Genomic DNA, 17,747 nt, shown 5'->3' with positions numbered 1-17,747 from the left:
GCAGGTGCCGCTGCGGCCGCCGCCGCAGCCTCCTGCCGGTCCCGCGTCTCCTTTTCCTCCGGCGGGGATGAGCTGGGCCCCGTCGGGGGCTGCACCTGCCGGCTGCCCATCAGCCTGGGCCTCCTGGCGTGACCTCGGCCTCCTCGCCTGTCCGGCCCCCGCGGTGCGGCGCTGCCCCTGAGAGGGAGCGGCGGCGGCCTCCTCCGCCCCGACTCCTCGCTCGGGGGCCGCGCAGGGACAGCGCCCGGCCCCCTCCCCTCCTCCGTCCGCTGTCCTCAATGTCTCCCCGGCGGGGAGGGGGCTGCCTGGGAGACACGCAGAGCGGCCCCCCCACGGAGGCCCGTCGGCGGCGGCAGCAGCAGCGACCAGCCCGGCGCCCCGCAGCCTTCCCCGGCGGCGGCGGCCTGGAGGAGCCGCGCACCCGCCGCCGCCCCCCGAGCCTCGCAGCCGCCGCCCGGCGCCCGAGGAGAGGGCGGCAGGCGCCCCCCGGGGAAGATGAAGGCGGAGGGGGGCGACCACTCCATGATCAACCTGTCGGTGCAGCAGGTCCTGAGCCTCTGGGCCCACGGGACGGTGCTGAGGAACCTCACGGGTAATTGATGCGCCCGGGCTGGGGACGGGGATGCGGTGCCGCCCCTCGCCTCCTTTCTCCCTCCGAAGCCGGGGAAGCGCTCCTGGGCGCCCCACCCCCGTGCGCGCCTCGCTCGCGAGCGCCGGGTCCCAGGTCCCAGCGAGGAAAGTGTTAATCGCATCCACTCCGTGCCTGTTCCGGGGGCGCTGGCGCCCGCCACCCCCTTCCCTGAACCGCCGGGGGAGCATCCACGACCCCTGCCTCCTGCCCCGCACAGGGAGGGCTGCCGGCGGCGGGCCTGCCTCTGGAGTACGCGCGGAGTAGCTTTAGTGCAGAGACTTGAGCACAGTTAGCTTTTATTTCATTACCCTCCTCCCCTCTTCCACACACACACCACTTCTTGCCGTTTAGATCTTTTTTTTTTTTTTTGGTTAGCTTTTTTTGTTTATGGCAAATCTCAAACCAGATGTAGAACTTAAATTCCCCGCTCACAATGATCAGTGTGCTTCACCGTTAATTTTTTGGCGATATAGATGACTAAGTAGATTATAATGGGTCAGGGGCTGGGCCAAGGTCTAGTGCGTAATGAGCATTAGCTTTATATATCTCCTCTTCTTCCCATTTCCTTTTGTCTGTCTCTCTCTCTCTCCCCCCCTCCGGCCTCAGCTACTGCTTCTGTGACATTTGATAATGTGAATTTCCCTTCATTCGTTAAGGCTTGGAAATTAACTACATGTTAATAACTATAATTTCTAATTGTAAAAGTGAGCGTTAACACATAACATTTTTATCTAATCTGTAGGTTTGCTTTGTGAAGAAACTTCTGGTTTTGTTAATGTGGAAATGCTTATATTACACTGAGTTCTGAATTTTAAAAATACCCTCTAAAGAGTAGTATTTGCAAGAAAAAGATTAAATTGCAATTTGGTGATTCCTCAGTGCCTGATTTTTAGAGGAAAAAAATTTATACTCAAGATTTAATTCTTGGAAATGTATAAGGCAGTTTATTTCAATAGAACATTAGTATTTCAAAAATGCATTGTATCAAACTGATTAAGAGTGCTATGAGTATTTTATAAATATAATCTATGTTGACAAGATGTCCATATAATATATATGTTGATATAGATAACATTTCTGTAACAATTCTTTATCATACCATACTATATATATATGTATATATATATAAAAAGATGTTCATAGAGAAAAATTTTATGGAGTTATATACCACAAAGAACAACTTTAGGGACACTGGTTTCCTTGAATATAGAAACTATGAAATTAAGGTAGATTCTGGATTGACTTTCAAGGTTTAACTTGGAGCAAACTGTCTTTAGATGATGGTTGCAGGTCAGGAACATGTTTTTGTAGTTTTGAAAAACTAAATTGACAAAGACCATTTCATGATTCAATTGAATTTAGAGATAAACTGCTTCATCTCATTTATGGCTTTCCTTGCGTTTATCCACTGTTTCATATTTCAGACATATCAATTGTGTTTATTGGAATGAAATGAAAAGTAAGGACTTAATAAGAAAATGTATTTATACAGCATTTCGGAGATATTGATGGTTCAGTTCCAGACCACTACAATATAGCGAATATTGCAATACAGTGAGTCACACAAATTTTTGGGTTTCCCACTGCATATAAAAGTTATGTTTACACTATACTGTAGTCTATTAAGTGTGCAGTAGTATCATGTCTAAAAAAACCAATATACATATCTTAATTAAAAAATACTTTGATCATCTGAGCCTTCAGGAGTTGTAATCTTGTTGCTGGTGGATGGTTTTGCCTCCATGTTGATGGTTGCTGAACACTGGAGTGGCTGTGGCCATTTCTTAAAATAAGACAAGAATGAAGTTTGCCCCATTGATCTCTTCCTTTCATGAAAGATTTCTCTAGCATGCAGTTCTGTTCGATAGCATTTATTGCACATTTTAAAACTTTCAAAATTGGAGTCAATATTCTTGAGCCTTCCTCCTACTTTATCAGCTGAATTTTATGTAAAATTCTTAATCCTTTGTTGTCACTTCAACAGTATTTACATCATCTTTACCAGGAGTAAATTCTATCTCAAGAAACCACTTTCTTCTGGTCTGTCCCTGGATCTAAAAAAAGAAAAAGAAGAAAAATAAACCACTTTTGCTTATCTATAAGGAGCAACTAACTCCTCATCCATTCAAGTTTGATCATGAGATTACAGCAATTCAGTCACATTCAGGCTCCACTTTTAATTCTAATTATCTTGCTGTTTTTGCCACATCTGCAGTTACTTCTTCCCCTGAAATCTTGAACCCCTCAAAGTCATCCATGAGGGTTGAAATCAACTTCCAAACTGCTGTTAATATTGATATTTTGACCTCCTCCCATGAATCATGAGTATTCTTAATAACATCTAGAATGGTGAATCCTTTCCGGGAGGTTTGCAGTTTACTTTGTCTAGATCCATCGAGGAATCATTATCTATAGCAGCTATAACCTTACAAAATGTATTTGTTAATAAGACTTCAAAGTCAGAATTACGCCGTGATTGACGGGCTGCAGAATGGATGTTGTGTTAAGGAGGCAAAAAAACATTAATCTTCTTGTACATCTCCATTAGAGCTCTTGGGTGACCACGTGCCTTGTCAATGAGTGGTAATATTTTGAAAAGAATCTTTTTTTCTAAACAGTAGGTATCAACAGTGGGCTTAAAATATTTAGTAAACCATGCTATAAACAGCTGGGCTATCATCTAGGCTTTGTTGTTACATTGATAAAGTACAGGCAGAGTAGATTTATCATAATTCTTAAGGGCCCTAGGATTTTTGGAATGGTAAATGAGCACTGGCTTCAACTTGAAGTTACCAGCTACGTTAGCCCCTGAAAAGAGAGTCAGCCTGTCTTTGGAAACCAGGCCTTGATTTCTCTCTAGCTATGAAAGTCTTAGATGTCATCTTCTAATATAAGGCTGTTTCTTCTACATTTAAAATCTGTTGTTTAGTGTAGCCACCTACCTTCATCAGTGATCTTAGATCTGTAAAACTTGCTGCTGCTTTTACTTCAGTACTTGATGTTTCACCTTGCACTTTAATGTCATGGAGACAGCTTCTTTCCTTAAACCTCATGAACCAACCTCTATTAGCTTGAAACTTTTCTTTCACGGCTTCCTCACCTCTCTCAGCCTTCATAGAATTGAAGAGAATTCAGGCCTTACTCTGGATTAGGCTTTGGCTTAAGGGAATATCGTAGCTGGTTTGATCTTTCTATCCAGACTATATCAGCAATACAGTTGTTTTGCTGTCTTCTCATTTATGTGTTCACTGAAGTAACACTTTTAATTTCTTTCAAACACTTTTCGTTTGCATTCACAATTTGGCTGTTTGGCACTAGAGGCCCAGCTTTCAGCCTATCTCATCTTTTGACATGTCTTCCTCACTAAGCTTAATCATTTCTAGCTTTTGACTTAAAGTGAGAGACATTTGACTCTTCCTTTCACTTGAACGCTTAGAGGCCATCACAAGGTTATTAATTAGCCTGATGTCAACATTGTATCTCACAGAATAGGGAGGCCTGAGGAGAAAGAAAGAGACAGGGGAATGGCCTATTGGTGGAGCATCAGAACACACATGACATTTATCAGTTAAGTTTGACATCTTATATGGACGTGGTTCATGGCACCCCAAAACAATTACAATAGTAACATCAAAGATTAGTGATCACAGAGCACCAAAGTAGATATAATAAAAAAATTTGAAATGTTGTAAGAATTACCAAAATGTGACACAGACGCAAAGCAAGCACATGCTGTTGGAAAAATGGCACTGATAGACTTGCTTGATGCAGGGTGTCACAGCCTTCACTTTCTAAAAAATGCTATATCTGTGAAATGCAATAAAAGCGGTATGGCTGTGTATGTTTGTTAATGACTGGCTTAGCTCATCAAAGGGTATTTTGAGAAAGTTAGCTTTGGGAGCCATAGAGTAAATGTAACTTACCTCTTGGCCAGATTTTACGATATTTTAAAGTATTTAAGATTCTAATCATTTTAGTGTCTTCCATTTCTATTAGTCACCCATTAAGTGGATAATAATAGTCATTAATTCAGGGTTAGCTCCATTGTCTCCCAATATGATCTTAATATTTGTCATTTGCTCATCAGACCTTGCCATTTCATAAAGTACTGAACATCCAAAACTAGGATTGAGGTAGAACTGAGGAACATAGGATCCTCTGCTAGGAAATAACTAGTGTCTGAACATGCAAAATTCTGTGTGTCAGGATAAGAATGCAGAAGGAAACATTAGAAATATGCTTCTCTAGTGTCTTAGTGTACCAACCACGTTAGGAACCACATCATTTCTAAAAAGGGGCAGTCTGTGAGTGGTAACATTGTGATGTTGTTCATTGTGGCCTCCATGCCAGTGACTTTAGGGATCTGTTATGTATTAATATTTTTAATCATTAGTCAAGAGATGTTACCTACAGTGCCATTTACAACTTAGTCTATTAAAATAAAGAGGCAAGCAAATGACTCCTTCTAAAGTAAGACAACTACCATTTATCAAGCGCCTGCTGTGTATTAGGTACTTTACATGTGTTCTTTCTAATCTTCCAAATAGCTCTTCAGAGCCCATTTACAAGGAAGCTCAGAAACGTAAATTAAGTTGCCTCAAATCATATAGCTTGTAAATGGCCAAGCTGGGCTTTTAGACCCAAGTCTTTGCCTACAGAACTCCTCTTTCCTGTTTACCATGCCACTTTAGCTACTTCCTCTTCACACCCTTCCAGCAGAACTAATTTCTTGCTTCACCCTCCTACTTCTGTTCTTTGTACATACTTTTATTATGTATTTCAGTTACCTTATAATTTTTATTTGTCTCTTTTGGGCTGTGAGCTCTTTGAGGATTGGACCATTATCTTACACATCTTTGAATTCTCATACCCTAGCATTATAGTACCTGGCACATAGTATATGCTAAAGACATGTTTATTGAAGTGAGTTTTTAAAATAATTTTTTTTAACAATTTTTAACAGTTGCATGATTTAAACATTCTACGTTGCATTGTTTTTTTAGCTACATCTCTGAGTGAACATGAGGAATGAGGTGTTTAAGCAACTTGTATAGATAACTGTCATACATACCTTTAAAGCATACAAATGCTTTTTTTTTTTTTTTTTGAGACAGAGTCTCACTTTGTTGCCCAGGCTAGAGTGAGTGCTGTGGCATCAGCCTAGCTCACAGCAACCTCAAACTCCTGAGCACAAGGGATCCTCCTGTCTCAGCCTCCCGAGTAGTTGGGACTACAGGCATGCACCACCATGCCCGGCTAATTTTTTTCTATATATATTTTTAGCTGTCCATATAATTTCTTTCTATTTTTAGTAGAGATGGGGTCTCGCTCTTGCGCAGGCTGGTCTCGAACTCCTGAGCTCAAACGATCTGCCCACCTCAGCCTCCCAGAGTGCTAGGATTACAGGCGTGAGCCACCGCGCCCGGCCTACAAATGCTTTTTGAATGCAGTTTTTTTGTGCTAGGTACCATGCTTTCATGTATTTTATTCAATCTTTTCAACAATCTTGAGGGGATTAGTGTTTGTCTTTATTTTATAGATTCAGATATTGAAGCAAAGAGTAATTTGCTTAGAGCTGATAGCTAATAAGTGAAAAAGTCATTACCTTTTTTCACATGATAACACATACTATTAAATCAGAAGACATTTTTATCATCCTAAAAAACATGGAAATGAAACAGATAGTAGAAAGGAGCATAGTGTGGAGCTAGAGTGATATGGATTTAACAAATGACTGAAGAATAGGTTGATTAAATACCATATGAAAGGGGAATCTGCTCTTATTTCTGTTTTTTTTCCTGTGTGTAAATAACAGGTGTGATGTTATTCTTATCTTTGTACCTTATCCCATAGGCAAAATGGGAAAATACATTGACCTTTGGAAGGCAGCTATGCTTACCAATATACTCCCAACACATGTATTGACCATTTTATGTTAGAGACTGACCTTTAGAAAGTAAGTTTTGTGTACGTATTACTTTGATAAAAATAAACTTCTAGAAAGTAAAGATGAAATCTAGACACATCTTAACGTTTTAGAGCTAGGACTACTTCATTTTAGAAATACTGAAATATCACTCGATTAGTGACATGACATGGCTGGGATCAAGCAGTTATTTAATCACAGAGGCAGGACTGGAGCCAGTGTCTCCTGACCCTTAGTTCTGTGCCTTTCTATTCCACATAGTTTCTTAACCCAGGCAGGTCTGAGGGATGGTAAATCTTACCGTACAGGGTGAGCATTCTTAATCCGAAAATTTGAACTCTGAAGTGGTCCAAAGTCTGAATCTTTTTGAGTGCCAACGTGACACTCAAAGGAAATGCTCATTGAAACATTTCAGATTTCATGTTTTCAGATTATCGATATTCAACTGATAAATATAATGAAAATATTCCAAAATCCAAAAAAATTCAAAATCTGAAACACATCTGGTCCCAGGCATTTCAGTTATGGGGTATTCAACCTATATTTAAGATTAGCCTGATGAGTATTTGTCTCAGTGAGCCTGAGAATGTATGAATGGAACAAATTTGTCCAACAAATAAAATATACTGGAAAATGTAAGATATTATTGAATAATAATGCTTTCTAAAATTTTAAGTTGCCATTGCCTTTATAAAAGTTAGTGATCCATAATTATTATATTATCCAGTTTTAGAAATCCTATTTGCTTTGTCCGAGTATTTATTTATTTTACTATTTTTCCCTATTGGAAGATATAGTATGGGAATTCCATATATGGCATATTAATCCCTGGAGACCTCCATCTCTGTCACTTAATAACCATTGCCATAGTTCTCTTCTATATCTTATCACTTCCCCAAGTGTGTATTTCACAGGATTCCTAAATTGTTTTGCTGTGTATAGATTATATGCTTCTTCAGTTTACTTCCTTTCTTTCTCAAATAGATTTTCTTCTTTGAATGTGTCCTAAATCCCTACCTTCTCTCTAAAATTATAGTCAATATTGTGTATGCTTTTTCATTTTTATGGTATTTTGGTTTTTAAAAAAATCTACAGTTAAATGTATTCTTTTGCCTTACTTTTATTTCCTTCAACTACTTTGGCTTCCAACTTTGTGTCTGACCCAAATTTGGTTGCTAAGGGTTTAGAAAAGAATATTTAGAAAAAATCAGGGTCCCTAAACCCCTGGATAAACACAGAGTTGGGCTGATGTTGGAAAGGGATAATTGTCCCTGGGAAAAAAAGCAGAGGCTTCTTTAGGCTGTTCTGTCAGTGTTCGCAACAAATGTGGGGGTAGGTACTCCCCTTTTTCTATTGATAATAAGCACTGGGAGGCTGAGAATTTAAACTGGAATGAAGGTTAAAAGGCTTTTATGTGTGTGTGTGTGTGTGTGTGTGTGTGTGTATGTGTGTATACAATAGTCCCCCTTTATCCAAGGGTAATATGTTCCTAGATCCCCAGTGGATACCTGAAACCATGGAGAGTACCAAACCCTATATATACACCACATAATGATATTTTGGTCAACAATGGACTGAATATATGATGCTGGTCTCATAAGATTATAACAGAGCTGCAAAATTCCATTGCCTAGTGACATCTTAGCTGTCATAACATCATAGCACAACATCTTATGTATTTGTGGTGATGCTGGTGTAAAAAATCCTACAGCACTTCCAGTTGTATAAAAGTATAGCACATATATATATAGTTACATATAGTATATAATACTTGATAGTGATAATAAATGACTATGTTACTGGTTTATGTGTTTACTGTACTATACTTTTTATCATTATTTTAGAATATGCTCCTTCTACTTATTAAAAAAAAGGTAACTATAAAACAGTCTCAGGCAGGTCCTTAAGAAGGGATTTCCGAAGAAGGCATTGTTATCTTAAAAGATAGTAGCTCCATGCGTGTTATTACCCTTGAAGACCTTCTTGTGGGAGATGTGGAGGTGGAAGACAGTGAAACTGATGATGCTGACCCTATCTAGGCCTAGGCTAACGTGTGTTTGTGTCTTAGTTCTTAACAAAAAAGTTTAAGGAGCAAAAACATAAGAAATTTTAAAAATAGAAAACAGCTTATAAAATAAGAATATAAAGAAAGAAAATATATTTGTATAGCTGTACAATGCATTTGTTTTAAGCTAAGTGTTAGTACAAAAGAGTCAAAGAGTTAAAAAAAATTAAAAGTTTATAAAGTTGGTTGGGCGCAATGGCTCATGCTTGTAACCTCAGCACTTTGGGAGGCCAAGGCAGGAGCATCACTTGACCCAAGGGTTCAAGACCAGCCTGAAAAACATAGCAAGACTCCATCTCTACAAAAAATAAAAAAAATTACCTGGGCATTGTGGTGCACACCTGTAGTGCCAGTTCTCAGGAGGCTGAGACAGGAGGATTGCTTGAGCCCAGGAGTTTGAGGTTGCTACAATGTTTGAGGTGAGCTACAATGATGCCACTGCATTCTAGCCTGGGCAACAGAGAGACCCAGTCTCAATAAATAAATAAGTTTATAAAGTTACAGTAAGCTAAGGTTAATTTATTAAGAAAGAAATTTTTTTTTATAAATTTAGTGTAGACTAATTGTGCAGTGTTTATAAAGTCTACAGTAGTGTGCAATAATGTCCTAGGCCTTCACATTCACTCACCACTCACTCACTGACTCACCCAGAGCAAGTTGCGTCATGCAAGCTTCAGTCATGGTAAATGCCCTATACAAGTGTACCATTTTTTGTCTTTTATTCCTTATTTTTACTGTACGTTTTCTACATTTAAATGTGTTTAGATGCTCAAATACTGTTGCGTTGCAGTTGCCTGCAGTATTCAGTACAGTAACATGCTGTGTAGATTTGTAGCCTAGGACCAATAGGCCATACCATATAGCTGCGGTCCCCAACCACTGGGCCATGGCCCACACTGCCACCCCGCCTACCTGCCCTGGTGTCTTTGGAAAAATTTCTTCCTTCAAACTTAGGAACCTGGTGGGCCGCACAGCAGAAGGTGAGTGGCTGGCAAGTGAGCGAAGCTTCCCCTGTATTTACAGCCACTTCCCATCGCTCGCATCACCACCTGAGCTCCACGCACACCCTCTCCCCCTCCCCCCTTTCCGTGGAAAAATTATCTTCCATGAAACCAGTCCCTGGTGCCAAAAAGGTTGGGGACTGCTGCCTTATGTTTAGTACGTTATAGCATCTATGTTTGTGTAAGTACATTCTGTGATGTTTGCTGAATGACAAAATCTCCTTACTGATGTATTTCTCAGAATGTATCCTGTCATTAAGCGACATATGAATGTACTGTGTTTTTTCCTACATACCTATGATAAAGTTTATAAGTTAAACACAGTAATAGATTTACAATAATAACTAAAAATAGAACAGTTACAACTATACTGTAATAAAAGTTACATGAATGTGTTGTCTCTCTCAAAATGTCTTATTGTACAGCACTCACCTATTTTCAGACCACAGTTAACATTGGGTACGCGGAAAGTAAAACCTCGGATAAGGGGGGGACTATTGTATGCATATATATGTATGTATCTGAGTATCTATGTATGTATGTGTGTGTGTATATGTGCTTATTTAATTTTTAGGATATGAATACACATATTGTAGTTTCCTTTTAGACTTTATGATTGCTAAGCCATTTTAGATTTAATATTCAGTGTCTGCAAAAAAAAAAAAGGAAAAGAAGTTTGTATCTAGTCTGTATATTTGGAGTTGTTCACCCTCATCCTGGCACAGTCATCTCCTTTCTTCAGTAGTGCTCACAAGCAGGTATGCTTCTCTTAGAGTTACCCTGTGTTCTAGCTTCCCATGAGATTAAGTTCCTATTCCTAAATGCTCTATTGGAGGCAAGTTTTTGTAGATGAAGTTACAAATGTCTACTTAGAGTTATTTATGTTTTGTAAGCATATCCCTAAAGGTGTATGCTGCTTTTCAGTATTTGTGCCAGACGCCCAAATTTACTTTTCTGCAAAATATGTGAAAAATCTCTTACTCTTTTGTGATACAAAGACAATAAGTGCTGGTATGATTGATACTTTATAGGACTGAACTTTTTATGAGGCTTACCTGTATATCTTATTGAAAATGAAGGTGCTGCAGTTTTTTAGAAATCAAGATTGTCATCAGATTTTTACTTTTTTAATTCTTACCTCATTATCTTTGGATCATAAATCCATATCCTCTGGCAATACCAAGTCCAAGGTCCAGCTGACATTTCTTAAACATAAAGCAATTTCTAAATAAGCCTTGGGACCGCTTAAGTATGATTTTGACTCTTTAGTAGTTAACTATGAAAGCAAAAATATATTTATCTTTGTTTAATGATTGAAAGGAAGGTCCAGGAAAATAAGATAATTTATGAGGAGGAGTCATAGTTACCAGGGATATTTTTTTTTGTAGAAAGGAAGCCTAAACAGAAGACAAGGGAGGAGGGAGGGATGATGGAGATGAGGAATTGGAACTAGGAAGGAAAGTGGAATTAAGAATGATCAGATGTAAAAGGAAAGCCCAGAGAGTGTAGCGTGTACTATCGTAACTGTAATAGTATCAGATGAATAATTCTAATGATGCTGTATTTATTGGACCACTACTATGTGTCAGTTACTGTGTAAAGCATTTTGAATACATCTTCTTATAGTTAAAGTGACCATATAATATTATTTAATGTATATATCAGGCATGACAGGGTAAGTATTTTTAAAGACTAAATATTTTAGCATTAAAAAATCATAGAATAAATAGTGGCAGTAGCAACACATTTAAAAGAGGTCTCATTAGACATCAAATTCCATCCTGTGACCTTAGCTAAGTAGATTAAGCCTGAAAAGAAAAATATTTTTCACTAGGCTTCATGCAAATAGGAAGAACAAAATTTTTACCTGGAGTCCAGTTGCTTGTGATAAAATATAAGTCTTAGAATATAATCTAGGAGCATATATGCACTTATTGTAGTAGGACTTGAAAAAAATGAAAACAGTTTTGAGGAATATAGATTGCTAGATCAATTAACATTAGCTTACTAACATGTTCCATTAATACCCTTTATTTGATATGCTAACTCATGTATTTGAATGTATATCAATTTTCTAGATTTTTTCATAATTCTGTCATATATTTTATAATTCTATTTTTTTAATCAACAAGACTGTGTAATTCTTATATAAGAAAAATCATACCTAGAATGTCAATACTAAGGAAGGAGAGTGATATATTTTCTTTTTAGAAATTTTACTTTTAGTAATTAACATTTCTCTAACACTTTTTAATGTGCTGGGCATTGTTAAGAATGGTACATGTATTATAAATCACAATAATCCCCTGAGGTAGGCACCATTATTAACTCCATTTTTAAAAGTAAGGAAACAGGCACAGAGATATCTTGCCCCTTTGTAACAGCGCTTGTAAGCCTGAATTGAAAAATTATCACTGTCAGTCCAATTCAGCAAACACTTGAATAACGATATTGGATACAGTGCTGTCAGAGATACAAAGATAAATAACACATGGTGACTGTTTTCGAAAGCTTATATTCTAGTGGGTATTAACTTATCAATCGTTGGATTAGTTATCTATTGCTGAGTAACAAATCACCCCCAAATTTAGCAGCTTAAAACAAGAAACATTTATTTTCCCACACAGTTTCTGATGGTCAGGATTGCTGGTTCTGGCTCAGGGTCTTACAGTGTTTCAGTGCAGTTGTCTGCCAGGACTGCATTTTCTGCAGACTTGACTGGGGCTACAGGGTCAGCTCTCAAGCACTGTCTTATGGCTGTTGGCAGGAGACGTAAGTCTCTCCATAGGGCTATTTACAACATGAGAGACGCATGCACACAGAGAAACCAAAATAGAAACTGCAGCGTCTTTTATAGCCTAATCTTAGAAATGGTATACCATTACATCTGCTATATTCTATGGGTCATGCAGACCAGCGCTAGCACATTGTGGGAGGGGACTGCACAAGAGTGTGGTTGGGGATCTTTGGAGGCCTCCTGGAGGCTGGCTAAGAGTAGGAATGGGGAGAAAGGAGTGAGGCTCTGAGAGGGGAGACCGGGGCCAATATAGCAGGTGAGGAGATGAAGTATCTGTAAGGGAAATAGAAGGTGACTAGAACAGCAAAAGTCTATCTTGATATATAAAAGAATTATGTTAAATAGCAGTGTCTAGCATTTTCAAGGGTTAATCTTGATATTTCTTGATTATGTGTTATGTGCCAGTCTCTAGTAAATACTGATATACAAAAATGAAAATACTCGTCATCACTCTTGAGGAGGGTGGTGGTCTAGAGAAGCTAACCTTTAGATAAAATATTAAATAGTTCTTTTGTGGCTGGTTGAGTTCAGGGAGAACCAGGCAATAAGATTTTGAACACAACGAAACAGGTAGAGGGTGGAGGAAGAACCTGTTTATGGGGGGTTAGAGAGAGAGGAGAGGGGAACTGCTTATGGGATTGTACTACTGGAACTTTATGGAGTTGCTTCTCTTTGATGTCTTATGTCTAGCAAAGATGTTTTTATCAGTAACGTGAAACTGAATTTCCATTATAAAATATTCTCCCTCTCTTATCTGCTACCATGAATTATTTTAATCTATCACGGTTTTTAAGCCTTGCTGCATATCAGAATTACCTGGGGCTGGTTATGCAGATCCAGGGTCCCCAGTCCGTACCTGTGGAGTTAGGATCTTTGAGAACAGGGACTAGGAAGCATCATTTTGAATCTGTTCTTCAGGTGATCTTGTTATTGAGAGCGTAAGGGTTGGGAACATCTGATTTAAAAAACCTTAAGTTTTTTTTATGACCAGTTTTTAGCTATGTTGTGATGTATAATAAAAGTTAATTTAGGATGGTTAGTATAGCTAGACATTAAAATTTCAACATAAATGACTTATTTCCAAGAGGACATGATAACCCAGTTTTTTCTTTAAGTGACTTTTAACATGACAGTTCAAACCTGTATTGTTTAAGGGTTAACTATATTTTAAAAATTCTAAATGCTTCGGTTATAGTAAATCTGAAGTTTATGGGAGAATTAAACATTAAAAATGTTTATGTAAATACATTAAATGAGCTGTTATTGGAATTTCCCCCCACTTGGATAATTGCAGTTATGCTAGATTTCTGTTTACAGATAAAAAGTAAAGAAGCAATAGGATCCTTGATTTAAGTGTCAAGAAACTGAATTTTATCCTTGACTGCCACTGGCTAGCTTTTTTACTTTAGACAAGTCACATATTTCCCATGCTTTGGTTTCCTCATCTGTAGTACAATATGATGTCAACAATTTTCATGTTGATGTTAAGGGAAGGCATCATGATCTAGAGATTTTATGAGTTAAGAAAAAAAGTTTAGAGATTTTACTAAGAGTTAAGAAAAAAATATGCATTTGCTTACAAACTTGTTTCTGTAAGAGTCTTACCTACATTTTCTTCTAGAATTCTAATAGTTTCTGACCTAAGGTTTAAGTCTGTTAACCACCGTGATTTGATTTTTGTGAGGGGTGAGAGCTGTGTGTCCTGTTTTAGTCTTCTACATATGGATATCCAGTTTTCCCAGCACCATTTATTAAATAAGGAATCTTTTCCCCAGAGTATGTTTTTTTCTGCTTTGTCAAAGATTAGATGGCTATATGAGGATGGTTTTATATTTGGATTTTCTGTTCTGTTCCACTGGTCTGTGTCTCGGCACTTGTGCCAGTACCAGGCTGTTTTTAGAACCACAGCCTTGTAGTAAAGTTTGAAGTCTGGCAAATTAATACCTCCCATTTTGTTTTTGTTGTTTAATATTGCTTTTGCTAAACGGGGTCTTCTCTGATTCCATACAAAGCGTAAAATTATTTTTTCTATGTCTGTGAAAAAAGATGTTGGTAGTTTAATAGGGATTGCATTGAATCTGTAGATAACTTTGGGCAGTATAGACATTTTAACAATGTTGATTCTACCGATCCATGAGCATGGTATGGTTTTCCACCTATTTACATGTTCTGCGATTTCCTTCCTCAGAGTTTCATAGTTCTCCCTATAGAGGTCCTTTACTTCCTTAGTTAGATATATTCCTAGATATTTTATTTTCTTTGTTGCTATTTTGAAGGGTATTGAGTCCTTAATTTGGTTCTCCGTTTGACTGTTATTGGCGTATATGAATGCCTCTGATTTGTGTGTATTGATTTTGTATCCTGAGACTTTGCTGAATTCATTAATCAATTCCAGGAGTCTCTTGGTTGAAATCTTGGGGTTTTCTAGATATAACATCATATCATCAGCAAAGAGTGAGAGTTTGATCTCTTCTGTCCCTATTTGGACTCCCTTGATTCTGCTTTCTTGCCTGATAGCTCTTGCAAGGACTTCCAATACTATGTTGAAAAGTAATGGGGACAGTGGGCAGCCCACTGTTTCTTTAATCTTTGAAGTTAAACAACTTTCTTTTTTATGTGGGGCTTCCTCAGACCTTTAACATGCTTATTTGTAGGATCCTACAAATAAGTTCAGGAAATCTTTGTTCTCTGAACACCTCTGACCTCTTAGAATTAGGCCTTCTTGAAACTTGGTTTAGGAAACTATATTCAATATTGAAAGATCCCTTCCAGTTATGAAATTGTCTTTTTTTTTTTAAATCCCAGTACAGCATAATTGCTTCCTCAGGATTACTGTCAGAATAATATTTAAGGTGCGACCTTGCTTTGCATTACTTGTTAAGTTTTCTTGGTTGTGCCTTTGCTTCCTGATATGTCATTCATTTGGTCCATTATTTATAGTAGTTTTAATTTTAGGGATGTGTTATATTGAGAGTTTCATTATAAGTTATACTCACTGATGTAAAAAGTGTATTTTTCAGTATTTAATATAAATAGCCTTTGGAAATATTATATCAGGAGTACCCTTCCTTGAGATTTTTTTTAGGTCAGTGATTTTAAAAAACATGTTGTTACTGTACTTTTTTTATATGATATATAATTTTAGATGCTTGAGGCATACAAGTAATAATTGAAACTATTATATAATTTAGTGTTATAATTTCATAATAGATTCAGATTTTGACATTTAATCCTTGTACTTTTATATCTAAGTAAAAATCACCTGAATCATAATTGATTAATTACTTAGTTAATCAATTATGAGGAAGAAAAAATTGAATGGAATCTTTTAGGAAGATAGTACTGTGGCTTACATATAGAGCAATTTTTGAGCTATTTTAAATAGCCTTAACCTGGTTTCTTTAAAGCAAATGGATATTCTGGTTGTTTTTAATTAAAAACCCGTTTTTCTAGGAATTTTCTTTTACTATTCAAATGTATGTAATTTACAGTTTGAAATTATATAATTAGCAAGCAAAAGGGTAATTTAGTTTAAGTGGGTAATAAACAGTATTTATTGCCATAAGTTTTAAGAGAGGCAGTATGTTAAAGCAACTCTTGAAGGTGTCACAATTAACTTTGAAAACTAGTGTTTTTCTTTCTTTTAAGAAGAAGCAGCAGACAACTATTAAATATCTATAATAACTTATAGATATTTAACTTATATATTAAACTTACATAGAATTTAACTTATATATTAAATGAGATTGCAAGTGGACAAATACAGCAATTTATTTTTAAATCTGGTTGAAATGTTAGACTGATTAAAAATAAGAAAAAATATTTTTTATGTTTACCTTCAATTTAGCCTTCTTTGTTGCTCATTTTTTTGAATAAAGTTTCCATCTGGTATCATAATCCTCTGTCTGAAGAGCTTCCTTTAATATGTTTTGTAGTATAGGTCTTCTGGCAGTTGATTCCTCCAGCTTTTTTCTTTCCTACAAAAAACATCTTCATTTCACCTTGTTTTTGAAAGATTTATGCTGGATGTAGATTTATGGCTTTATAGTTTTTTTTCCCTTTAAGTATTTTAAAGATGTCACCCTGTTGTCTTCTGGTTTGATAGTTTCTGATGAGAAGTTTCCCTTACTTTTTATCTTTGTTCCTCTAGGCCATCTCTGAGTCTGCTTCTGTTGATTGTTTTATCTCTCAACAATGAATTGGTTGTTTTTCCTGTTTTTGAGTGTCTCATAATTTTTTTTCTTGAATACAGGACTTAGTATGTGGAACAGTAGAGACTGAGGTACACAGTATTTATGCCTGAAAATGGGCTGCTGCTTCTCTTAGACCAGTAGTATGAAAGTTGATTTAATCTACTCAGGAGTTGAGCTGAATTTGACTTTTTTGTTGCTATGGTTACCTTCAGTGTATCAGATGCTTCAAAATCTCTAGAGGTTGCTATTGTTGCCTTGAGCTTAGGGTGGGAGCTGAGTACTGCAGGGTTAGTCTCAGTGTTAGTGCTCCACTATTAGCTTTTAGCCATTGCTGTGTGCCTGCGCCACAGAACCCAGGTGGGTCACTGTTGCTTGTTACTTGCTGCAAGGCTCATGAGGGGGCTGTCCTGTTTTTGTCTTGGGAATGCTCTATGTACAGTGGTTTCAGAGGGCAGGACTTTGTCAGTATTCTTGTCTTTCTGAACCATGGTGGCCAAAGTCTCTCTTATATGAGATCTGTCTGGAAAGTATCCAGCCATGCAATATGAAAAATAGAGACATTTATTGAAGAAGATACAAGAAACATTGTACAAAGGACAATGACACCTTAGTCCGCTTCAAAGTAGGCACCTTGGGAGCTCACACAGTTCTCCCAGCATCTCTTAACCTAACCTATACTAGTTCAGAATTCTCAGATGTTCTGCTTGTTACAGGCCTTCCAGAACGTGGATCATTTTCAACAGATCCTCAACCATCTTTGAAACATTTGTACCACACTTTTATTTGCGCTGCACTCATTGCACTGTCCTCGAACGCCTTCTGAATCATCCAAATAGTTTCCACGGAGGAATGTTCAAGCTTAACGCAAAATTTGATACAGATTTGTTGCTCCACTTACTTAGAATGCAACGGCCACACAGTACACGTGCTCATCAGCTGGCTCTAGGACCCCACTGACTAGTACAGTGAAGTCGTCATTGTTCATGCATGCGCCTTACAGTCCACTCTCCTTGGGTGCCAGATGTCAGGCAAACCATTCTTGTTATATTAACAATGGCTGGATACTTTCCAGACAGCCCTGGTATATGTGATTGTTCCTGGGCAGGAGTTTCCTGGCCTTCTCTGAATAGTAAC

General features: G+C 37.8%; 1 protein-coding gene across 1 annotated transcript in view; it reads left to right on the top strand.

Annotated features, from left to right (window-relative positions):
* The first annotated feature begins 495 nt into the window (after positions 1–495).
* Positions 496–17,747, top strand: part of TMEM170B (transmembrane protein 170B) — a 32,906-nt gene continuing 15,654 nt past the window's right edge. Inside the window, exon 1 of the mRNA XM_069493455.1 lies at positions 496–592. Within this exon, the coding sequence (XP_069349556.1) occupies positions 496–592 (97 nt within the window). The remainder of the gene's footprint in view (positions 593–17,747) is intronic.

The sequence above is a fragment of the Eulemur rufifrons genome, chromosome 18 (assembly GCF_041146395.1).
Source record: "Eulemur rufifrons isolate Redbay chromosome 18, OSU_ERuf_1, whole genome shotgun sequence".
NCBI classification, from domain to species: domain Eukaryota; kingdom Metazoa; phylum Chordata; class Mammalia; order Primates; family Lemuridae; genus Eulemur; species Eulemur rufifrons.
The sequence above is the reverse complement of the archived record's forward strand: the minus strand, read 5'-3'. Positions and strand labels throughout refer to the sequence as shown.